Source organism: Gigantopelta aegis, chromosome 4, assembly GCF_016097555.1.
Source record: "Gigantopelta aegis isolate Gae_Host chromosome 4, Gae_host_genome, whole genome shotgun sequence".
Lineage (NCBI taxonomy): Eukaryota > Metazoa > Mollusca > Gastropoda > Neomphalida > Peltospiridae > Gigantopelta > Gigantopelta aegis.
The window spans coordinates 66,649,242-66,675,900 of NC_054702.1; the positions used below are offsets into that span (position 1 = coordinate 66,649,242).

Below are 26,659 nucleotides of genomic sequence, written 5' to 3' on the forward strand. Positions count from 1 at the left end.
GACCTATTTAATGGTTTCACAAAGTATTACCTGAACAAAAATAATTCGATTTGTTCCAAAATGTACTTTATTCAACCATCTTCATAACCGCCATACTTCATTTATTAATGACATTTTGTAAAAATAATTAAATTATAGCAATGGTCCATAATTCAAAAACTAAAATTGCCGAGAGGGATGACATGGATTTCACTCCATCATGGTTCAGTTAAGGTGATGCGATAGCTAGATTTGGTTTCCAACAATTAATGTAAATTTTATTTATTATCCATTTTTAGAGAAATAAGGTCCTTAAATCTGTGACAGTATGCCTTTAACATAGCCATGATATATCTAACAAAATTAGAAGTTGTAATATAGTATACGTGCACGCTGTTTCAGGCCATGCCTCCAAACTACAGTGACGTCCCAAAATGGTATCATAGTTACATCACATACAACATCAAAGGGGAAAACACCGTGTCATGGTACAATTATGAATTAGATCATACTTCATGATTCAACAGGAATAGTCGTTTAATAGTAGTTATAATTACTGTGTACTTAATGTGTGACTTATATATATATATATATATATATATATATATATATATATATATATATATATATATATATATATATATAGAATATCTGTCTGTCAGTTCCTTATGAAATAACTTCAAAATAAGATATTCATGAGTGTTGTCATTAGGAACGACTGAGACACAATACAATGGCCGTAGAGAAATGGTCTCTAAACAGTACATCTGATTATAAAGTTATAACTATTTGATGTGAAACGTATAGTTATTTCGAAATTTGGGAGGGAGAGAGAGAGAGAGAGAGAGAGAGAGAGAGAGAGAGAGAGAGAGAGAGAGAGAGAGAGAGAGAGAGAGAGAGAGAGAGAGAGAGAGAGAGGGGGATGACCAAATTTACAACAAACCTTTTATATTACATTTATATGTTAAAAGATACAGAAAGTCAGACAATACAATAACTTAACTCAGAATGTCTTAGAATACCTTTATTCTTGTATATACTGTTTCCTAATCGAGGGATGGAAGAGGAAGAATCTAGCATAGGGGTAGATGCCTCGCCTGATGTTCGATGAGTCGCAGAATCCTCCGCCCTCGGTGGACTCGTGTCGCTTTCATGATATGTGTTGCCCTGTCTATGGAAAAGCGCATATAAATACCACTTGTTGTTTTTTGGAAAGAGTAACCTATAAAAGGCTGCAGCGGATTTCCTCGACCAAGTGTCGAAATAACCATTATATGTTAGATATCGAATTGCCGTAGTTTAAAATATGCTGAGGTGTCGTTAAACATAATTATATTCCTTAATATTGCTAAATAAGCAATGTGTATGTCCAGTTCTATGGCGTATATCAAACGTGAGGGTGATGCATTTACATATTAACAAAATGGTGAGTCTTAGAAGTCAGAATTGATAACAGGTTAAATGCATGTGTGTATGTCTAGTCTATGACTGTGGGTGTTTTTAACTATCTAAAATATAGGTATCTTTCATGCACAGGGTTTAGGGATGTTCAAATGAACTTGACCTGCAGCTCAACAACATATTTTGCTAAAGAGAACACAATACGCAAACCCCAGACATCACCGCCAACATCAACATCTACAGAGGTGACTACAAGTGTTTCTGCAGAATATTCATCTGAATACGATATCAGTCAATGTATGTATGCACTCAATTAGTAAAACGTAAAAAATCTAAAACTATTTTGTATAGATCTTTATTATTTTTATTAAAAGTTAAGACAATTAAAATTTTCTGACGGGACATTATAAAAATTGTAAGAGCAGATTTTTATAAGTATAAATGGCTGCATTAGTTAGGCCTATTGGTTCATTTTGCACGTTTGCATAATAATAAGATGATAGAATCGTGGTCTGTAAAGAAATTAACTGTTTTATCAGTTCTCTCTGAAAACTGAACAATTAAAACATAATTAAACCCAGTTAACAGTCTTTGTGGCAATGTGGGGCCGGACGTAGCCCAGTGGTAAAGCGTTTGCTTGATGCGCGGTCGGTCTGGGATCGATCTCCGTCGGTGGGCCCATTTGGGATATTTCTCGTTCCAGCCAGTGCTCCACAACCAGTGTAACAAAGGCCGTGGTATGTACTATCCTGTCTGTGGGATGGTGTATATAAAAGATCCCTTGCTGCTAATCAAAAAGAGTAGCGACAGCGTGTTGCCTCTCTCAATATTTGTGTGGTCCTTAACCTTATGTCTGACGCCATATAACCGTAATTAATTGTGTTGAGTGCGTCGTTAAATAAAACATATCCTTTCTTCCTTCCAGTCTTAGTGGCAGTGTTGTTTTAATACCAAACACGTAAATAACGTTGATAGATACATGTATGTCTGACTTTAGGCTGGAAAAGAAAGAAAGAAAATGTTTTATTTAACGACGCACTCAACACATTTTATTTACGGTTATATGGCGTCAGACATATGGTTAAGGACCACACAGATTTTGAGAGGAAACCCGCTGTCGCCACTACATGGGCTACTCTTTCCGATTAGCAGCAAGGGATCTTTTATTTGCGCTTCCCACAGGCAGGATAGCACAAACCATGCCCTTTGTTGAACCAGTTATGGATCACTGGTCGGTGCAAGTGGTTTACACCTACCCATTGAGCCTTGCGGAGCACTCACTCAGGGTTTGGAGTCGGTATCTGGATTAAAAATCTCATGCCTCGACTGGGATCCGAACCCAGTACCTACCAGCCTGTAGACCGATGGCCTAACCACGACGCCACCGAGGCCGGTTTTAAGGCTGGAATGCTGTATCTTAGAAAAACAATCTCGTTGTTAATAATTTTCAAACTTCATTTTATTTATTTTATTTAATCTTCGATTTTTGTAGGTGTTAATAATAATAGATTTCAACTAAAACATTCTTATTTTAAAAAAAATACAGTGTAGATGTCGCTGTTATCGAGAACTACAAGCATTCTACTATAGCAATGGCTGTTGTGACTGGAATACTGTTCACTTCACTTATCACATTATCCGGACTTTTCTGTTGGCAAGTATATTTCTGTAACCTATCACAAAATAGAGAGGGAAATTAGAGAATATGGGACTGTCAAAGCGAAATATATTACTAGTGTCACCACTCAAATACGGTAGTGGACTTGTGACAGTAAGATGTTTCCTTTCGACTGTATAAACATGCTGTGTCCGTGACAGGCAGTGGATTTATAGGTTTATTATTGCATTGCTCTTTGTTGCCAAAACGTCATTACAAATTACGATGTGTGAATGGTTGGTTATCCGTTGTTGATTTTGTCATATTGTTTTGTTTTATTTACATTTCTTAGGTTTCGATCAGAATGAAAATTTTTACAAAACACTTTATCATGAGTTATCTCGTTATTTAATTAATTTTTATCTTTCTATTCATCCTCCATCATGTCTCCCTCCACCTTGTCTCTCTCTCTCTCTCTCTCTCTCTCTCTCTCTCTCTCTCTCTCTCTCTCTCTCTCTCTCTCTCTCTCTCTCTCACACACACACACAATCTAACTACATCTATCTATCTGCTGTGTGTGTGTGTGTGTGTGTGTGTGTGTGTGTATATGTCTGTCGACAGAATTTCATCCAGAAATCAATCTCAATCAATAATAACCCATAGTAAATACGGGGGCGAGACGTAGCCAGTGGTACAGCGTCCGCTTGATGCTCAGTCGGTCTAGGATCGATCCCCATCAGTGGACCCATTGGGCTATTTCTCGTTCCAGCCAGTGCTCCACAACTGGTGTAACAAAGGCCGTGGTATGTGCTATCCTGTCTGTGGGATGGTGCATATAAAATACCCCTTGCTGCTAATCGAAAAGAGTAGCGCATGAAGTGGCGACAACGGGTTTCCTCTCTCAATATCCGTGTGGTCCTTAACCATATGTCCGACGCCATATAACCGTACATAAAATATGTTGAGTGCGTCGTTAAATAAAACATTCCTTCTTCTTCCATAGTAAATAGGTTGAAATGAAGTAAAACAACTTCTCAATATATACATTACAGGCATCTCAAAAGACACAGAACGAAGTCCGAATCTGCTGACCACGAAATGGTGAACACAGACACCAGGCCAACAGTCCAAGAAAGAAACATCAGTGATGCAGTCTACGAAATCAGTGACCCCAACCAAACAAACAACATTCCACGCCTTGGTGACATTTCTCCACAGAGAAACTATGTTAATTCTTCAGCATCTCCTCGCCGCACGCCAGAGCAACAGAGTCCCCGTGGATCCACGCGTAACGGCAGCTATGTCAATTCAGGACGCGATGGTCAGGATCACGATTTAGACTCGTCTAGTAACAGAGATTATGTTAATTCACAAGACAACCAACCAAATGAATACGAACACTTGGATCCATCTATGACATCACAAAATGTATATGAAAAGTTGAATGAAAATACTAACATTTAGGATGCAGTCAATGGGCTTCTCTATGAACAACTGTCATCTCAAACTGAGATGTCAAGTGTGGATGTCATGATGTCATTATCTACAGCAAACACCTGGAATCCTTGACCATTATAAGTATAACAGTATATGAATACGACAGTGCATCTGTCGAACTAGTCTGTTATTTTTGTTGTGTACGATTTTGTTTTAATTAATGGGAACTGTAGGTGTTATCATTTCGTACCATGTTTTGGTTGTGTTCCCGTGGACAACAGTATGCAGTAAATCTATATAACCACACACTTTTTAAATCCCATTTCTCAATGGGCTAAACTTCTTTTCTTACCATTCAACGTCATGTTACAAGTTAGTTACCGCAAAAGCTGTGGTGTGTTGGGTGTATACCACCAAATCCAATCCCATAGACGAAAATAGTATCATATATGGCTAAACCTCCTACCTGCTGCATATCAATCGGCATGTAAACCATGGATATAAGTACTATATCACCCCTCGCCCTTAAAGTAAACTAGAAAAACATTGGTGGTTAAGCTGCTCATTTCAGAAACAACGGGTAGCGTCTATGAGTACCCTAGTTCCGCATAAAATGTTAGTACTGGGTTTTTTACAGGTACCCCATACATGTTTCAAGCACAAGGCTACTTCACACAGTGGTATAGATGAAATAAAATTGCATACATTTTTTTTTTATCATGATGAGATATTTTTTATTGCTTAGTCAGTACATACACTGTCTGACGTATGAACAAGTAACTATGATAGATTTTGCCTTGCTTGTTAATAGTTGTATATACTTTAGAACTATCATATTAAAATTGGAATATGTTAATTAATATTAAAGTTTGTTTTAATGTGTGTATGACATTTTGTTCTGTGTTGTAAACCATGCATGTGAAACATCTACGTTGCTGAGACTAAATATAACTGGAAGGAAAGGAGCAAGGAGTTTTATAACGACACTTCAAAACATTGTTTATCAGCTGTGAAATATTAAAATATTGTGACATTGTGTTTGAACGGTTACAGAAGAAAGTTGTAGCTGTTTAATATGTTATCTGATTAGCAGCAAACGATGTTCCTTATAGATGGGGTAGAACATACCACAGTCTTAGAGCACTCGGCACTGGACGGAACTGGGTGTAACAGCAGTATACGTCTCTCTTCACATCCACTCGCTCACTCTCTCTCTCTCTCTCTCTCTCTCTCTCTCTCTCTCTCTCTCTCTCTCTCTCTCTCCCCCTTTTCATCCAATCCACTCCACCCTCCTTTTGTTACGTCTATGTGTGTATTTGTGGGTGTGGGTGTGCGCACGTGTGTGTGTGTGTGTGTGTGTGTGTGTGTGTGTTCAGTTCTGCAACCGTTTGCACGTTATCATTGGCTAGATTACTAGGTATGAGGGCTTGGTTCAGCCAGACCGAAAAACGTCCGCTAGACTGGTTTATGCGCTTCACGTTAAACTAAATGACCACGTCGGGAACCAATCAAATAGTTCGCGAACGTTAGCGAAACGTTTGCTCGGGTTCCTTTAAATTATCTCATCCCACTCCATACAATGAAATCGGCAAAGTGTCATATACGTACATATATTCTATTACGGAAGGGGAAAATATATTTCTTAGTTTATTTTACTCAGAAACAAACACACAAATGCAGGCACTCAGGGATATTACGGTATGTTACTTGTTGTTTTCAGATGATTCCGTAGGTGTTCTAGTCAGATATATAGGCTACAGTTTGCAGGTACGGTCAAAGATCAACATTCCTTTGATGATAATAACTAGGGTAAAACTAGTTCCGACCTAAAAAGCTATATTTTATGCTAGGTTCAGACTGCTAACTGAATGCAGAAAGTTGGCCAATTTTCTTCTGTCACGACTTCTACGACGGTCTCGTCGTATCCGATTCAAAAAATGAATCGGGCCCGACATTTGTTGCTAATCTGAGCGCGCATTACAACTCGACACGACGCCCCGTTGTTACTCTGAGCGCATTCACAACTCAACTGGACAGTCGCAGAAGTCGTGACAGCAGAAATTGGCCAACTTTCTACAGGTAGTTGGTAGTCTGAACCTAGCATAAGAAATGTATTTTGTCATCATATCTTGCCAATATATAAAGAGACTATAGAATAAATGGGCTTTGATTTTTTAATCTCTGTAGAGCTTATTCTTAGTTTAACAAAAACACACATACATGAACGGAATCGGGCTTTGCCTTTCTGTTGTAGGTCCCATAAATAACAGCGATATCTCCTGTATACCGCAGTAACAAATCTTCTTTTATGCACACCTTTTGAACCAATTTTATACAAACGAACCAGGAAGATATTTTGCTGGTGAAACCAACAGTAAAGCAATACTAAACGATTCACGAGTAATATCGTTCAAACAAAGATGGAAGGTATCGACATATGTAATCGGAGAACTAGAAAACAGTCATGTTGTTATTCTTCTGTATTATGGGTTTTGTTGTCCCGACATATGGTAATTAATCGTGCATAGTTTGTATGTGTAAACACTGTGGTTTAGATCGAATATATGTTTATCGCTGTATATATCTTCAATATATATCAACGATAGAAATAATATTTTAATGAGGTGAAAAAAAATGTCTTCCGTAATTTTTGATAATACATACTTGTTGACACATATACGTCCGATAACATTTTACAGACATACGACTGGCTGTACCTTGGTGATGACCAGGTCACCAATGTCATACCACCTAATGGAAAAGCACCTGTCTGTGACGCACACATTAACTTTAAACGCTAGGGCGGTACGTTGGTTTTAGTTGGAAAAGGCGTTTAAATTTATTTTAACTGTTTTCTGTAGAAATAGAATAATACATTTATCTCACAACTCATTGTTTAAAAACGTATCCAACTCATTTTCGCTATCAGATACGTTTTAAAACAACTCATAAGATAAATAGTATCTAACGGTCGCTCATGTATTATTCTCTATCTCATCTGTTAGATTGATTTCCCTTCAATATACAGATCAATTCGATAATAATTTTCACTTGAAAATATTTACTTACGATCTTCAAATGCAGTCTAAAAATACTAACAATCTACGTTCGTCCAGTCACACTAATGTTCGAGTTGTTTCGGTAAATTTACTGAAACCGCCAGACTGCACCTTAGTTCTGGACATCGCAGGTAATTAGTGTATGTGTTGATTTTGTTTAAGGACATATTCTAGAACATATATCCAGCGGATGACATGCTATCTCATTTGGGCATTGTGAGATATATTGCTTTACTCCAACCCCTGTTGGCGTTTATGCTGATTGTACAATGCCCCGTACATAGAGCAGGCTGGATATGTGAATGCGAATGACCAATGTATTCAAGGTTATAAACCCTAGTTTTGGCAGTACCTTACATAGCTTTTGACAAAGAATAAAAATAAACATATTTTGTGTCTGGTAGACAGGCTTCGTAATAAGGTAGCTTGGGGTGATCGAAATATTATTACTGGAGATCTATTTTGTTTAGACCACCCACGTAATCAATTGAGTCTTCAAATTGATCTGGCGAAATTGTAGTAAAACATAATTATGATGAATTTCAACTGAACAAATTTGTAAACAAAAATACAGGTGTGCCTATGTACTGTGTGACCTTTTAGCCGTTGTAATGTTAATTGCTTTCAACAGACTGACGTTCCTAGCAAAGTTATTTACTGGCAGTACAAAGTCTAATATGAGTAGTATTAGCTGCATTTCAACAGTAACAAAAAAAACACACAAAAAAACAACAATAAAACCCCCAAAACAAGCGACGCCAACCGTCATAGGAGTGGAAAAAGTCCTTTGAATACAGTCGAAGTTGTCGTTAGAATCTTTCACAGTTGCTAATATACAATAGTGTCAGGGACAATGTTCCTACAAGTAACACTAATCACAGTCCAGAATGGGAAATATCAAATTAATTCATTTAGTTATTAATGTCCAAGCAGTGATGTCTTATAAGCAGATGTGTCATGTCTGGAATTAACTGTGGATCAAGCATTGCAGTCTGTTATCAAAATATGTGATGGTTTTGTAGCAGATCCATCCCCTTATCATGTCTGGAATCAACTGTAGATCAAGCATTGCAGTCTGTTATCAAAATATGTGATGGTTTTGTAAGCAGGTTCACCTTATCATGTCATTGTGTAATTTACTTTAAGGGTGGGAGGTTGTAGTATTTGTATGTTTGGTGTATATGTTATTTAAAGATTGCATTTAGCAGTTTTAGCTGTATATGTTATTATTGTTGTCTGTTGGGATTTGATTAGGTGGTACTGTCCTCGGTGGCGTCGTGGTTAGGCCATCGGTCTACAGGCTGGCAGGTACTGGGTTCGGATCCCAGTCGAGGCATAGGATTTTTAATCCAGATACCGACTCCAAACCCTGAGTGCTTTGCAAGGCTCAATGGGTAGGTGTAAACCACTTGCACCGACCATAACTGGTTCAACAAAGGCCATGGTTTGTGCTATCCTGCCTGTGGGAAGCGCAAATAAAAGATCCCTTGTTGCCTGTCATAAAAGAGTAGCCTATGTGGCGACAGCGGGTTTCCTCTAAAAAAACAGTGTCAGAATGACCATATGTTTGACGTCCAATAGCCGATCATAAGTTAAAAATCAATGTGCTCTAGTGGCGTCATTAAATAAAACAAACTTTACTTTACTTTTTTGAATAGGTGGTACACATTTAGCACACCATGTCAGTTGTACTTCACTTGAACTGCTGTAGCATTCTTACATTTGCGAAAGTGCTGAAGAAGTACTTCATATCCACACTGCGTCTTTCCATTACATAGTGTACAATAATGATAAGGTGAATCTGCTTACGGGATCATCACATATTTTTATTAAAAAATTGTAATGCATCAATTTACACTTTTTTTTATACAGATATATTTTTAAGAGCTTATTTAGAACATTTGTTTTTAATTTTTATCATTCTCATTCACTAGTTATAACCCATTTACTCTGCTATGTTTCCTACACCCCAGGCTCTGATGCAGGAAACGATACCACAGACCTACCCATGGTACAGAATATTCAGAGTTATGTCCCCTTATCTGGCTTTTGTCCTTGTATTAGTCTACATATACCTGTATCTTTGGTGGTAATTGTACAATTGTGCTCTTGCTGTTTCGTGCTTTTTCAGTGGTGGGATTTAACTCAGTCAGTTGAGTGCTCGCCTGATGTGCTTGCATCACAGGATCTAACCACCTTCGTGGATCCATTCAGCTGATTGGGTTTTTTCTCGTTCCAGTAAGTGCACCACAACTGGTTAAAGACAATGAGTGCTTTAACATGATTTTTTCTTTCAATATTGTATGCACATTAATTTTTAACCAACATAGAACATTCAGCTTTGTTCTCTGTGCAATTACAATTGTTTCTGATAAAATATTAAAGATTTGTGGAACATTTTCTGATAAAATGTTTTAGATATTTTTGGGTTTTGTATGCAATTAACCGATATTTGTCTTTGTAAAGCTATTCAATTATGCGATATAATTTGTATTGGTTTAATGCCAATTGGTTCTGTGCAGCAGAATAATATGCAAATTAATAACAGACTAATGCTATAAACCAATATGCAATGGATTCAACTGCATATAAAAGATCCCTTGCTGCTAATGGAAAAATGAAGTGGGTTTCTTCTGATGAGTCAAAATTACCAAAATGTTTGATATCCAATAGCCGATGATTAATAAATGAATGTGCTCTAGTGGTGTCGTTAAACAAAACAAACTTTAACTTTATTCAATTTTATTGTTTTTTACTTTTACATTTTATTACTTTTAATATATCAATTCATGAATTCCTTGTTTTGGGGTGGAAAGCTAAAAAAAATTGATTTCAGAATTAAGTTATTTTTTATATGTAAAAATCATACTGGATATAAATTACAATTATTCTTGTATAACTCACAGACTGAGTATACATATTTTAAATTATGCTGGCAACAGGATTTAGCTCAGTCGGTAGAGGTGGGAAGGTGCATATAAAAGATCCCTTGCTGCTAATGAAAAAATGTAGCAAGTGTTCTTTAAGACTATGCATGTATCAGACTTACCAAATATTTCACATGCAATAACCAAGGATTAATTAATGTGCTCTAGTGATGTTATTAAACAAACAAACATTAAATTATGTTGTCACTTTTGTTTTATATATCCATATATTGTATATTCTTATATTTATTTGACCCACACACATGCACACACAGGCACACACACACACACACACAACACACACACACACACACACTAACAAGCAAAAGAGAAGGCCTAGTAAGTTGTGTAACAAGTGCCTAATCCATTTGTTTTTAAAAGCAATAAAATATTTTCAATATAAAGATATAACTCACTTTTTGATGTACATGTATTACAAATTTAATAGCTTCAGAATAAAGACATATGAACACTTTTTTCATATTATACATTCTTTTATTTAAATTATACCATTATACATTACTTGTGATGAAATACATTACTGATAAAATAAAAATAAATATACATTTTCTCTCACTCGTTTTTTACCCATACAGAATGCAACATAAAAATGTTTCACATTCCAGGCTGTGTAATAATGTCCTGAATTTATGACTGATCAAGAACAGATTATAAAAATCTAAGCTAAACTGAGAATAATTTTTTGTAAATTCCTTTTCAAAATGATTTATATTTAACAAACCTCTTATTTTGTACAATCATATTGTCAATCCTAGATGATCCATTTTCCACTCTGATATACATGTATATATCAGACACAAAACACCTTTCACCTTTACGTTCAACCTGGATTTGATACCCGATTCACTTGCCATTTCCAGTTATTAGATTCAGTTATGCATTTATCCACAAGGAATATAGATTTCAAACAATAATAAAGTTAGGAATAAGTTACATGGTCCTGGTTACCGCATTTAATATAGATTTATATTGGAAAATATTTCAATATTTTTAAAAATCATAAATATTTTACTTTGTATATAGACTTTGTATTGTACTTAATGAAATATACTGATGGAAAGAAATAAAGGAACACGTGAGTAATAACATCAAATGTTGACTGCAACCAAAATCCTTATCCTCAAGTATCAGGAAATTAACTGTGTTACTGGATGTCAACCCCACAGTACTGACATGCAGTGTCACAATACATCTCTGTATTTTATACAGAAATAACTACTCCAGTAGTGAATTACACTAGGTCTCAAATACCATGTGTTCCCTTATTTCTTTCCATCAGTATATATAACATATTATATTTTAAATGAAAATACACTTAATGAGGTCCTTCAGATAATATCTAAGAAAGAAACATTGCACTTAACCATCCTCACTACTTCTTGATCCATGTAGTCATAACACTATTAGAAATACTAGATTACTAATTCATCCAGTCACTTCTTTGTCACAAAAACATCATTTGTTTGTCACAGAAAACAAGTTGTCTTTTTATTGGCACCAGTTGTGAATTCACAGCCATCAGTCATGATCCTATCATAATGAACCAATCACCAAAGAGTCCTCAAGGTCAAAATCCATCATGCTTGACAGAAAAACTCAAGGTCAGTCTCAAGGTCAACATTAACCGAACTCAAGGTCAGTCTCCAAAGTCAAGGTCAGCAAGTTCACCTTCAAGTTCTGTGTTGACTTGAGCCTCAATGTTGGAAGGAATGACATTCAAACACAAATCGTACTGCTGGTCCAAGCCTAGGTATGCGTCGCTCATGAGATACAGCGTGTATATCACACGTCCGGTCGACTCTGGGGTGAACAGAGCCAACTGTGCTGTGGTTCGGCCTCGGACGTACCCCACACGCTTCAAGGCAATAACCTCCTTGTTCTCAATGTCTCCAACAACAAGCACCCATCCTTCGTCTTTAGGCTTGGGGAATTTCGGAGATGAGGCTTTGCTGTCATGTTTCTGTTGGTAGGAAATTAAAAATATATATATATAACATAAATATACTTTAAACCAGATTAATATTGCGATGTGTTTTTTGTTCACAAATACGCACCTTAGCGACTTGTAAATTTTGTGAACAATGCATATCAGTACTAAAAATAATGCGTGTATTTTGCGATGAGGTTGGGTGCAAACAGAAAATTTATATGCATTTTTTTATTAATTTATTTATAGGTAAAAATGGCACAACACAGCCACACAACCCGATACACAGAATGCTGAGTAATTTTGGACGTGCACCATTACATAAGAATCAGATGAATCTACGGTTCATGTTGACTCCAGTCATTTACTATAATTGGATGCCTGATCTACATGTAGCTGTTGGGACCATGTATTTTTCAAAACAATAAAAGCAATTTACATATATTATTATTATTATTATTATTATTATTATTATTGTTATTATTGTTGTATAGAGTACCTGTTACTTTAATTCAAAATGGTTCAAACTCAACAATATTCAATGCAGTTATAGTATTTGATGTTCTCCAACCTCAGTTAGCTACCAGCACAAAACACAAATACAAGACAGATTTAACTAAATAAAATGACTCTAATATATATATGAGCTCATTATAAAGTGGTGTTGTTACCTGTTGTCAATACAGGTGATAAAAATAATTCTGTGTGCAACCAGAAATGGTTAGAATAAAACGAAAGTATTTAAAATAAAACATGATGGCTGCAGTTAATAACAAATAATACTGATAATTATTAAGCAGCCATGCACTTATTATTTTTAATGTATCATCTGATGACGTCTGTTGTAAACTGTTCAATACCGTAATGGGTTAGCTGATAGGCAATAAAATATTACACATTATCCCAATTATTATAATGGCTGTTAAAAAGATTTATCATCCATTAAAGGCTTTTGTAGAAGATATCGTTGGCACTATAATTTGTGATATTCCCCACACTAGACAAATTTTGTTACGTCACTGTGTTTGTTTCAGCGCTAAACCTATCATTAGTGATGTCACACCACTGCTGTTCTGCTAGTTAACGAGTCTACCGCTACCAAATATAGTGACATTCAACCCACATTACTGACATTGTTTATAACTGTCGCAAATGAAAAGAATGATAATGAATGATAAAAAGAATACCCTCCAAGTGTCTTGTGATATCATAATTTATCAGCACTCGTCAATGAAAGTATAAAAATTCTTGGCAAGCCTCGGTTTTCATACTTCTATCAACTCGTGCTGATAAATTATGATATCACAGGACACTCGGGGAGTATCCTCTATATATTATCAAAGTTAAATTGATAAAAACTAAATTCTACAGCATTTGTATTTAAGCTGTGATTAAATTACACCAAGGTTACTATAATACTGGCTTCCTATGTGGGTACATCAACATACATGTAATCCAGTGTTCGAGATTAACGGTATCCCAGTATCCCGGGGATACCAGAATTTAATTTTGGATACCAGACTTCAAGAACCCAGTATCCCACCGGGATACCATATAAGGTTCTTGGTTTTATTAATACTGCATTTTTTGTTGTTGCTGAAACAGTGAAAGTCGTCATTTACTGGTGAAGTTAAGTAACAGTATTTTTGAGCTCTTACTCAGTCTAATGCCATGCCGTAACAATATCTCCCCCAACTCGTACCCAGTCTAATGCTGGGAACCGCTAAGTCGCTATTGTTTTTGTTGGATGTTTCCTCCCTTCAAATTTTATTTGAGACACTGATCGATTCCACATCTGCAGAAAATTGATACAGGTAGGTTTATCGCTAGTAATGTCAGAAACGCTTATTGATTACTGCTAAATATTAATTTATGTCAATATTACGCAAAAATAGATGCAGCAAATATTTTTGCCAATTCCGTTTGATTGCGAATTTCACGAATTCTGCGATTTTGATTGCGGTGTAGCAATAGATTGGGAACGAGAACGGTGTCATCCAAATTTGTTATGATGTTATTTATGAATTTCATTTAAGTGGGATACTAAATTCTCAGGTGGGATACCAGATTTTGAATTATTAGTATCCAACTCGGATACTGCTCAAAACTTTTAATCTCGAACACTGATGTAATCATATTCTGTTATTGAGCTTTGGGAAGACTGAATGCATGGTCACGACCAATTCTGTTACCTTAGTTTTGTTGATTCGTGTCAGGGTGATTTTCAAGACGTACTCTTGGTCAGCATGGATAGTTATCCAGGAACTCTCTGGACGCCGGCCACCTGTAAATTTAACATGTGAATATAACATCTACCAAAATATCTTATTACAAACAACCTCCTAATCAGAACTAGGTCTGGGTGAGCTGAAAATTTCACCAAAACTTCAAACAGTGAGAAAAAAACATTTATTTTGTTAACAAAATAACAATATTATTACATGAAATGTATTCGCCAAATTAAAGTAAAATTAACAATTGTCGAACTTGGTGAGTACCAGAGTTAGCCCTGTCTTAGTAATAATAAAATAATAACACCAACACCTTCCATTAATTTTGTGATTTTAACAAGATTTCTAAGCTTATTACAACGATGGAAGAGATGCCTTTTCAAAATGTTTTATTTACATGAAGTCGTCAAACTGTACCCATGCATACATCCTAGACAATTTTGTCATCCTTCAAAACTATTATATATTTTGAAAAATTTCACAAAACCTGAATCAGTTCTTATTGATGATATTCTTTGTAAGTTGTTGCACTTCCATTTAAGCCAAATATTGTACTGTTCATATTTGGAACTTAATAAAAATGTTTAAACAGACTACAAGATCGGGACTGAATCCTGATAATTAAGTCATGGAAAACCTATAATATAAAGAGCACTTATGAAAGATAGCTAATGATAACAGAGTCAATTTAGAACTCGGACTAGAAAACACCTATAGTATATAGCAGGTGAAACAAAAGAAGTAAAAACCTCTGTGTCTTGTGTTCACTGGTTTTTCATTTTGCTGCCTCTTGTCACCAGCCCACCAGCCTTTGATGGCCATGGACACTTCAATCTGCGGCAGACGACATATTGTATGATACAACTGCAAGTAGAAAACGTTAACTGATTCTTAAACAGAAAATACACAACTAACATGAATTTCTAATCAGTTAATATGCTGATGACATATTGTATGATACAACTGTAAACAAAAAATGTTAACCCCAATTCTTAAACAGAAACAGTCATTCATGCTGTCTTTCTGAAGTTCCATATATACATGTTGGTTTTTATTATTTATTTTTGGTGTAAAACAATTTTTATCAGGATGTATCAGGATGTTGTTATTAAATTTATAAATAATTATTTTCAGCAGTTAGTTAGTCAGTTAGTTTAGACTAGGTGTGGCCCTGTAATTTGTTTGATACTATCCAGACTGACCTGGTCAATGTGTGCAGGACTCATCTCTCCATCCAACATGGCCGACAGCAGTTTGAAATTGCCATCACAGGTGACCATCAGCTGGGGTAAGGTTTCTATGGGAACAGACAAGTCTGGAGACCCCTTCTTCCGGGCTCCACCACTGCTTCGAGGTCTGAAAAAAAGAAGTTTGTTTTTGTTGAACGACACCACTACAGCACAGTGATTAATTAATCATCGACTATTGGATGTCAACATTTGGTAATTCTGACTCGTAGTCATCAGAGCAAACCTGTTACATTTTTCCTAATACAGCAAGCGATCTTGTATGTGCACTTTCCCACAGACATGAAAGAACATACCATGGGTTTGACCAGTTGTGGTGAACTGGTTAGAATGAGAAAACACCCAGTCAGTTTAAGGGATCCACTGAGGTGGTTCAATCGTGCGATGTAAGCACCTCAAGCAAGCACTCAAACTGACTGAGCTAAATCCCACTCTCTGCGAGGTCTGAATAGGATTCCAATACAATTAAACTTAACACAAACGTGTTGTATTATAAATAAGCAAAAACCCATACATGACTGAACAATAATTAAAAACAGCAGACCTTGTTGTTTCAGGGGAGCTATCAGAGTGCCTTCCCATCATTTCCCTGAGACTAGCTCAAGGGAAGTAATTTTTAATTCTCCTTAGCATGTGAATTTTTAAAAAGTACTACAAGCGGATAAAATACCAATGCTCAAAACAATATCTTAAAGTGCATGGTTCCAGTGATCTGTTAGGGGAGCAATTAATTACTCCACTCAAATTTGTTCATAGCCAAGTCTGAAATAGTAATTAAATTTTTTAATTTTTTTTATTTTATATTTAGTTACCGGTACAAAAAGTACAATAAAAAGAGAACATTTGAGGAACTCTGGGTGTTTGTATGATGTATTACATTTTGCAAGTTAGCTTCATTAATTTAAGTTGTGAAACAAAACCAAAATTATGCGATAGTGATAATCTTAACAATTACTTTTTACAGCTGAAGTGATCAACAATATTTCCGTATCCAGAACACCATCAATCTCACACAACACAGGTTATTAGGAGTACACTATGTGGCAACAGTAGATTTCCACCCTCTCTCTCTCTCTCTTTTTCTTTCTTGACAAAGTATTAAAATAACCATCAGACACCAAACATCCGTATTCAAAATGTGCTGAGGTGTCGTTAAATATTTCTTTCTTATCCTTTCAGATTATTAAAATGCAAGACATATTACAGCACAGTTAATAAAAACAACAAGGACAGTCTTTAAAAATAGTTTACTTTAACACGACCAACTTGAAAAACATCATCCATACAAAATTCAGTTTTTCAGTCAGCCATAACTTGATGGTGTTTTTTTTCTCAATATAATATAAAATGTAGCCTACTTGAAGCAGTGGAGATGGTACGGCATGACGTTGGGCAGAGTCAGCAGAGAGGAATCGTGGAGCCAGCGAGCCTGGACTACCATCTGTATGAGCATGATCACTCGCAGCGATGTCACGAGCCAGCCTTGATCCGCAGACACATCTAACATGGCCTGGAAGGAAGAAAAACAGTACAACAATAATCTCTGTCAGAATCAATGATTGACAGAAAAATTAAACATAGATTGTCATGGTCAGGACAGATTATCTTTAATAGATAATCTGTCCTGACAATCAAATCTGAATTAATAAAATGCAAATCTGATTTAATAAAATTGACATTGACAATTATTTTAAATTTGTACTTCACAGTACTGCATGGGTATGCTGTAAAAGGGCTTAAAACAGACTTAAAAGTGGGTGTCATGACCACTAGAAAATTAACACCTACATCTCACCTGCCATCATTGAGGCAAGACAATTTTTTTTTACAACAGATGTAATTCTTTCATGTAAACTTATTTTTGTGCTTATAGCCAATTAAGGTTCAAGCACGCTGTCCTGAGCACACACTTCAGTCTGGGCTGTATGTCCAGGACAGTGGGTTAGTTGTTAGTTGTTAGTGATTAGATGAGAGAAAAGAGGGTGTAGTGGCCGTACACCTACTCACTGAGTCGTTACAACTCGCTCTGGGTGGGAGCCGGTACCGGGTTGTGAACCCTGTACCTACCAGCCTTATGTTCGATGGCTTAACCACAACACCACCAAGCCCAGTGATGTAATTCTTATGTTTATTTTTGTACTTCTCTGTGCTGGACACTGCTGGAAAGCACAGGTTAAACTAATTTTTACAACATACTAATGACTTTGAGAATCTGTGTTACATGTATGTTGTAATTACATTGAATTTGTGAAACGTATACATTGATGCATTGTAAAGGTATATACATATTGGTATTCAAGAAGTAAGAGTAGGCAAGAATACGTAACTATTTAATTAGCAAATACTAAGCAGATGCTTTTAATTAGTGAATATTAAGCAACTGTACTTAATTCAGAGAATTTGTCTCCATTTAATCTCAGCTTTTCAAGTGAGAATGTAATATCCATGGTGTCTATTTACATCATTAATTCCATGATGAATGTCTGTCTGCACAAAGGAACTGATGTAAGAAAGAGTATGTGTATAACTTTTAATACATGGAACGCCAATTTATAAATACAGAAGAGAGCTTGTATTGCCTGTCTCTGTGTACCTGTAGTATTCGTATTGTCTGGTCGAGAACAGACTTGGTGTCTGTGAAGTAGTCCGTTGAGGGAAGTTGTGTCTGGTTGAAGTGGGCATGTAACAGGATCTGAGTCTTGGTGTGTGATGAATCATAGGCATACAAGTCGAGAGACATCTTCCGGGCGAGTTCGCTGTAAAAATAAACCCATTAAAAGTTACATTATTAATAAACAATCTAGGAATCTTCACAAGTTAAAGTGGCTACATACATATGTAAGAAGCAAAATCTGTGTGGTAGACAGGAACAAATAATGACAAGACATTTGTACTTTGTACAATAATTAGCCTTTAATTCAAGCTAACTGAATTATAGGTTTTATTATATTCATTTTATTAACGGATTCATTTTGACTGATTATAAAGAATATAACTGAAAAGACTTTGGCAAAAAAAACAAATCTTTAGAACACGGAACTTTCATGACACTTGGAGATCGGCAAAGTCAGAGGCCATGCCCAGAGCAAACGTGCCTGAACCTTAATTGGATAGGGGCACCTTAATATTGCTTGGCATTTGCCATGACACTACATCACAACAAATCTTAACTTTCATGACTCTTAGAATTACGGTCAGGTCAGGTCAGAATGTTTAACATGCACATTCAGAGCAAGCTGTTGTAGCGCACGTCTGTCCTGGGCACAGGTGCTGACCTCAGCCGGCTCCTCCGTCCAGTACAGAAAAGGAGGGGGGGGAGGTGTTGGAGGAGGGTCGTCTGCACTGGCAGGTGCAAGGGAGCACCAGCATTCTGACCGGGGCCGGTAACAGGTGGAGCGTGGCATGGTGCTATGGAATTTGGAATGTCCTGTAGGATTAAGCCAAAGAGAAATGGTTCACATTTTTGTGAAGAAAGTTAGGCGCAATTTTGAACGGTCTGTCAAAATGTAAAAGGGGAGCTACGTATAGTTTTGGAAGATTTATGAATTTGAAATGGCTTATGTAGGTTCACCATCTATTAATACTTTAGTAACCTGTTGGCAGGTATGCCATATACCTATTGACAAGATGTTTTATCTGTTTGCATTTGAATCACTGACCTGTTGATGCTGTCTTCATTGTGTCTCACAGGAAGTTCATCATATTCATGAGCATTCTGAAAACAAAGCAACACAACATAATACATTGCACAACATGTCTGGATGTATAATAGAGAAAGGGAATGAATGTTTAAAGTCAACTCGGCACACTGTTTAATCAGAAGCTTCTGTTGATTATTAGTAATATTTTTTAATATGCACGTTCACTTTCCTCATAAACAGAAGACCATACAAGTGGTCTCTCCAGTATTTAGGAAAGGGATGGAGGGAATCGGTAGAGCTGGTTCCACTTATAGGAAGGGATGGTACATGTACCTAAGATTTGCAGGGTACAAGTACTTCGAAAATGTCTTGTAAACGACGATGAACCTGATTACTCTGGTAGTTCAAGACGATGGCATGACTTGTGATTTTGGATGGCGGCCTAAATAAATGGATAGCGGATATTACTATCACTGCCAATGGATGGCGGGCATATTGAAAGTTAGTCTTAAGAGATGGCGGGCCCACCATCACTTATGCTATGTAGTGAGACCCCAGCATACATTGTACCAATTCTTTTGATATACCAGTAGTGGAGAAGTGGTTAGAGTGAAGAGTAATAGATTTATGATTTTGGTCGATCCATCAGTTTCTTTTAATAACAATCCATGCTCCAAAGCTGGAATACTGGGATGTGCTGTTCTGTCTATGTCAAAAAGAAACAATGTATTTACAAGATCCTTTGCTGCTATTCGGTGGCAGCAGCAGGTTTTGTTCTCCCACTAGATAGTGCTGAAGTGTTATTAACAAATATAGCTTTTCTTCTCTTTTTTTGTTATCTTGAAATGGAGTATATTTAGAAGTTTTAAACTTATAAAAGGTCAAGTGGTCCTCTGAAGAGCACACACAGACAAAAAGTTGTTTTGTTTTTTAACACCACAGTACATTGATTTCTTAATCACAGGCTATTGGATGTTGAACGTTTATTAATTTTGATACGGTCATGGAGAAATCCCACTATATTTTTCCATTAGTAGCAAGGGATTTGTTTTAATCACTTTCCCACAGACAAGACAGTATATACCACAGAATTTAAAGTACCAGCCTTGAGGCACTGGTTGGTACAGAAACAAAACCCAGTCAGATAATGGGTCTACTGAGGGTGTCCAACTCTATGACCAAAGCACCCCAAGCAAGCACTCTACCAACTGAGTAAGATCCTGCCTCCCCAAAGAGCACACTGTTTTGCACTTGATAAAACTTCTTCTTTTTTCTAACTCTGGATATGAGTCTACAAGTTAAGATAACTTTGTGCACTCACAGACAAAATCTTGATGAGCTCTTCGATGTTGGAGTCCGGTTTGAGATCCTCGCAGAACATTCGCAGGGTGATGTGATTCAGGTAGTAGTAGGATGAAATCCTGCCCAGAGTCAGTGGTGAGACACTTCTGTTGTCCTGAAACAAAATCAAACATCTAGTCAACAAATGTACAGCACAACGATGATGAATTATAATGGTGATCAAGTGCATGAATGGTGCAGTAAAGGATCAGGGCCTGGTTTACAAAGTAATATTAGCGTTAAGATCACCTTAAGAGCATAAGGTAGTTGTGGACATGAGGTGATCTTAGTGCTAAGATCACTGTAAAAGCATAAAGTAGTTATGGACATAAGGTGATCTTGGCGCTAAGATCACCATAAGAGCATAAGGTAGTTATGGACATAAGGTGATCTTGGTGCTAAGATCACCATAAGAGCATAAGGTAGTTATGGACATAAGGTGATCTTGGCACTAAGATCACTATAAGAGCATATAGTTATGGACATGAGGTGATCTTAGTGCTAAGATCACCATAAGAGCATAAGGTAGTTATGGACATAAGGTGATCTTAGTGCTAAGATCACTAAGATCACCGTAAAAGCATAAGGTAGTTAGACATAACCTTAGTAAAAGCATAAGGTACCGTAAAAGCATAAGGTAGTTATGGACATAAGGTGATCTTGGCGCTAAGATCACCATAAGAGCATAAGGTAGTTATGGACATAAGGTGATCTTGGTGCTAAGATCACCATAAGAGCATACGGTAGTTATGGACATAAGGTGATCTTAGTGCTAAGATCACTAAGATCACCGTAAAAGCATAAGGTAGTTATGGACATAAGGTGATCTTGGTGCTAAGATCACCATAAGAGCATACGGTAGTTATGGACATAAGATGATCTTGGCACTAAGATCACCATAAGAGCATAAGGTAGTTATGGACATAAGATGATCTTGGCACTAAGATCACCATATAAGAGCATAAGGTAGTTATGGACATAAGGTGATCTTGTGCTAAGATCACCGTAAGAGCATAAGGTAGTTATGGACATAAGGTGATCTTGGCACTAAGATCACCATAAGAGCATAAGGTAGTTATGGACATAAGGTGATCTTGGTGCTAAGATCACCGTAAGAGCATAAGGTAGTTATGGACATAAAGTGATCTTAGCACTAAGATCACAGTTAGAGCATAAGGCAGTCATGGATATGCGCCACTTGTGCAAGTCTAGTGTAGCATAACCCAGTGTTCGAAATAAGCACTTAATTGTCCATATTTCCAGACAAGTGAAAATCTATTCGGACAAACAAAATGCACCTTGGTGGTTGTCCTGTGGACAAGTGAAAATGTTCAATGCAGTTTCATTTTAAGCAATCAAAAACATTATCCTTGTACTTGAATAAAACAAACCATTTATTTGGACAAGTGAAAATGTTGGCAGACAAACAGATTTCTAGATGTATTTGTCCGTTGGACTAGTAAAACATTCTGCTTATTTTTATCACTGTAACCCATTCTTTGTTTGTGTATTAAATTTAGAACATCATTTATATGGTCATAACATGTTGTGCAAAAATAAAACGGGTTACCTGGATTTATTTTTGCATAACCCATAAATGATTAATGGCAATTTTCAGTTCTCATTGCATGAGGCCTGTGTGGAGGTGTGATGGATAATTCTGTCCCTTCCCTAGGGAACACACTCACTATGCTCGAGCCAATCACTGTAGTGTGTGTGCTGCATCGGACATTATGCATTTAGCAGGTTTATTGTGCTGCTTAATATTAACTACATGTATGAATATGCCATCCTAAAAACAGTAGTTTGGCTAGTCTGTCTGCAGGAGCCAAATACCTATTGCAGTGTGTCCACAGACTTGAAAAGAAAATAAAGGAGATAAAGCCATAGGCTTTATTTGCCACGTCAACATGGCCATGGGGGGATGAGTTCAAGAGGATGGATGTTCCCCACTTTCATCTGTCGAAATTTATGAGAAAAAAAACAAGTGACCTGAGATGCATTCTGACAGCATCTAGAGTCAACATTTCAAGGTTTGCCCTGAAGAAATCTGTCCACAATCTATAAGATTTTAACAAGATATTGTATTAAATTATAACATAACATACTTTAAGTCAGATATTTAAAAGCTGTTTTATTTTAATGACAAGCCAATTCTCTGTGTGATGACTTAGGCCCCCGTCGGTGTTCTGATCCCATTGGATACTAGCCCTCTACCTGTAACAATCCTGCACAAGGCTAAAGATATAGCTGGCATGTGCAAGGACCCTAATCATGATTCAGCCCCGCCTACCCTATTTTTAAAACCCAAGGACTGGTGGAGACCTATCTTGTTACACCATAGATGGAGAACTTTTTACACTTATAGTATAGACATGAATGGGAAAATAGACAATACACCCTTATAAACCAGTGTTTTATTACAGAAGGAGCTCAGTTTGAAAGTATAAAAGTCACTTGAATACAATTACACACTCAGTTGTGAGGAAATAAGCCAATACAAATACAGACAATCTAATTTTTTCCCAAAAAGGAGATTTGTCAAAAAAAGGAGGAAATAGCAGAATCATGAAATAAAGGAGATTCTTTGAAATAAAGGAGACACTGCTATTGGTAATGACCGCATGTACATGCATGTATACTGATATATATGTGTTATATTTTATGTTTTATCCATGTAACATGCCACTCATTGTTACGTGGTGTTCAACCCTAGAACAAATAAACTATTTTGATTTTGATTGATTGATTGATGTCTGAATATAAACTTGCTAAATCTTTTGAAATGAATGTTTTATAATTTACGTTATAAAATTTAATATACCAGGTAGTTTTGTCTGAGATTTGTCATGGTCCATTTCAAATAAACAAAGGAATCTTTCATGTTGGGAGTTTCCTGTCACAAGTACCCACTCATAATACGTACCTGTACGTTATCTTTATTATACTTTGAATAACAATAAAAAACACCCCAATATTTTAATTAAATATGTTTGTTTCAACATTTTCTTTCGCAGTATTCATTAAGGACCAGAAAGTATAAGACTAAATTAATGTAAATAAGCTAATATAATTTAATAAATTATAAATAGTGCATGGGATTTAAACTTGAGCAATACAAAGACACACCAGGGTCATAAAATCAGTACAAACAAGTTAATATGTTCACTACTCAATGCAACAAAGCATGGTTACAGTGAAGCAGCATAAATTATCAGTTTATCGAATGGATTTTTGGTAATTTTATAATGTCTGATGGCTGCATCTCTATTCATAGGATCGATGTCCGTCGGTGGGCCCATTGGGCTATTTCTTGTTCCAGCCAGTGCACCACGACTGGCATATCAAAGACTGTGGTATGTACTACCCTGTCTGTGGGATGGTGCATATAAAAGATCCCTTGCTGCTAATCGAAAAGAGTAGCCCATGAAGTGGTGACAGCGGGTTTTCTCTCTCAATATATGTGTGGTCCTTAACCATATGTCTGACTCCATATAACCGTAAATAAAATGTGTTGAGTGTGTTGTTAAATAAAACACTTCCTTCCTTCCTATTCACAGGTGATTGTGGTGATCTCCTAATACAGAACAGTACTGTATTTCACAATCAATAGTAAGTTAATGACTTTTAAAATAAATACAAGCATAACATATCAGAGCATGTCCTTGTAAATCTTAGTCTAAAGACTCAATTCTCAAACTCTGACCAAGACATCAACTGAACCAAACTGAATGGTGGTGCTATATATGATACTAAGTTCAAGTCTATATTGTTAAAATTATGTAAATATAGCAGGGTGTCTACCAGAAAAATCTTGTTTTTCTTTTATAATCACCAAAAATGCATCACCTCTAGTTTTGATACTAGATGTTTTTATACTTATACCAATCAACAGATGATGACTCAAAGACTGTGTTTCAATGTCGCATGTTACTGACTCCTTGTAAAGCACAGAGGAACTTTTAACCTTTCTAATAACAATGTCATTCCGCAGTTTTAAGGGTATGAATCGATACCATCAGAAGATTTTTACCCATTTTACCCTCTGGAAATATCTCTGTTGTATAATACTCCAAAGGCATATTAGAACGAAGGAAAAAAACCTACATCTCCCACTTGAATACAGTATGATGATTCTAACTCAATAAGCGACTTCTCCACCAGGGCAGACAGGAATTTGTTCACCACATCAAAGTCTGTGTTATCCAGATTGTAGTAGCTGCAAAGAGACAAATGAAACACCTTAACTATTTGTGTGAAAACCACGCCATGTTTAATGAAAGTGCTCCACAGCAAGAGAAAGAGGCATCATGACTCCCAAGTTAATAATGGCTGTGAGAAAAGTATATACAAAAGACATTTTACTGCTGAATATTGGCCTCAGTGGTGTCGTGGTTAAGCAATCAGACATAAGGCTGGTAGGTATTGAGATACTGGGTTCGCAACCCAATACCAGCTCCCACCCATAGAAAGTTTTAATGACTTAATGGGTAGGTGTAAGACCACCACACCCTTTTCTCTCACACTAACAACTAATCCACTGTCCTGGACAGACAGCCCAGATAGCTGAGATGTGTGCCCAGGATAGCGTGCGTGAACCTTAACTGGATATCAGCATGAAAATAAGTTGAACTGAAATGAAATGCTGCTGAATGGTAAATACAATATGATTAAATCTTGCATGGATATAAGCATGATAAATGACTATAGCTGTGTTCACACATACATGTACATAATTTAAACAGGTTTAACTACATTTGTATACTGGTATAGCTAAAACACTTTTGGTTGGAAATGACGAGTGTTCATTCATGCAATACTGGAATAAGGCAGAAGTGTAGTTATCCGCACTTGTGCAAGATGTCAACACAACAATGGACTATGAATATGTTGCTAACACACTTACTGCTAAATCTGACTATGACGTCACTGTCACTTCCTCCTTACACTAATTTAACAAAAACAACTTGCATTCATGCTTACATTTAACCTGTTTTAGCTATACCAGTTTAATCAAATCACATACAGAAGTGTTTTAGTTATACCGGTTTAATTAAACCACATACAGAAGTGGTTTAGTTATACCAGTTTAATTAAACCACATACAGAAGTGTTTTAGTTATACCAGTACCAGTTTAATTAAACCACATACAGAAGTGGTTTAGTTATACCAGTTTAATTAAACCACATACAGAAGTGGTTTAGTTATACCAGTTTAATTAAACCACATACAGAAGTGGTTTAATTAAACCACATACAGAAGTGTTTTAGCTGTACTCAAATAGTGAAAAGATCACTTTCACACTTATATTTTAAACTGGTTTGGTTATACATGTTAATCTAGTTTAAAGTGTAAGTGTGAATGCAGCTTATGATTATCATTTACATTTTCATCCTCACAAAATCATCAAATTTATAGATATATATATATATACTGTATATAATTGTATTATATATCATTATGTACTGCTCCTACAGTTTGATGAAATTAACATTGGAATTAGCATAATATTAGTCTGAAGACTTTGATTGTTATCAACAAATTGGGTTTTTTAATTTTTTTTAAAGATATCACAAATGTTTGCCATATGCTTGCTTATCGGTTTATTTACCTTATGTAAGATAACAAACTTTAGATATTGATTTTTTATTAAAACAAAAAACTTCTCTTTTTTTTAAATTGGTAAAACATACATGTAGAATAGCTTATCTGCCCATTATAAACAGACCTGTGAGGGGAAAACATTAGTCACGCGGCCCTGTGTCTGTGCGTTTGAGGAAAAAGAAAGACTGAAAGACTTGCTGTGATTTGGACACTTGAACTTGTCAGAATTGTTATGGGGTTTTAAAA

The 26,659-nt window shown here is 36.2% G+C and overlaps 2 protein-coding genes across 2 annotated transcripts in view; one reads left to right on the forward strand and one right to left on the reverse strand.

The window, feature by feature from the left end:
* The first annotated feature begins 888 nt into the window (after positions 1–888).
* Positions 889–5,290, forward strand: LOC121372406. The gene is made up of 3 exons (XM_041498711.1): positions 889–1,677; positions 2,927–3,034; positions 4,030–5,290. The coding sequence occupies exons 2-3, from the start codon at positions 2,973–2,975 to the stop codon at positions 4,439–4,441; spliced, it is 474 nt and encodes a 157-aa protein (XP_041354645.1). The 5' UTR covers positions 889–1,677; positions 2,927–2,972; the 3' UTR covers positions 4,442–5,290.
* A 5,583-nt stretch (positions 5,291–10,873) lies between these two features.
* Positions 10,874–26,659, reverse strand: part of LOC121370965 (activating signal cointegrator 1 complex subunit 3-like) — a 179,091-nt gene continuing 163,305 nt past the window's right edge. Inside the window, exons 35-43 of the mRNA XM_041496524.1 lie at positions 24,916–25,027; positions 20,789–20,923; positions 19,486–19,541; positions 18,420–18,582; positions 17,185–17,336; positions 15,782–15,935; positions 15,329–15,443; positions 14,541–14,632; positions 10,874–12,381 (exon numbers count right to left, since the gene is read on the reverse strand). Coding sequence (XP_041352458.1) covers positions 12,058–12,381; positions 14,541–14,632; positions 15,329–15,443; positions 15,782–15,935; positions 17,185–17,336; positions 18,420–18,582; positions 19,486–19,541; positions 20,789–20,923; positions 24,916–25,027 — 1,303 coding nt within the window. The 3' untranslated portion in view covers positions 10,874–12,057. The remainder of the gene's footprint in view (positions 12,382–14,540; positions 14,633–15,328; positions 15,444–15,781; positions 15,936–17,184; positions 17,337–18,419; positions 18,583–19,485; positions 19,542–20,788; positions 20,924–24,915; positions 25,028–26,659) is intronic.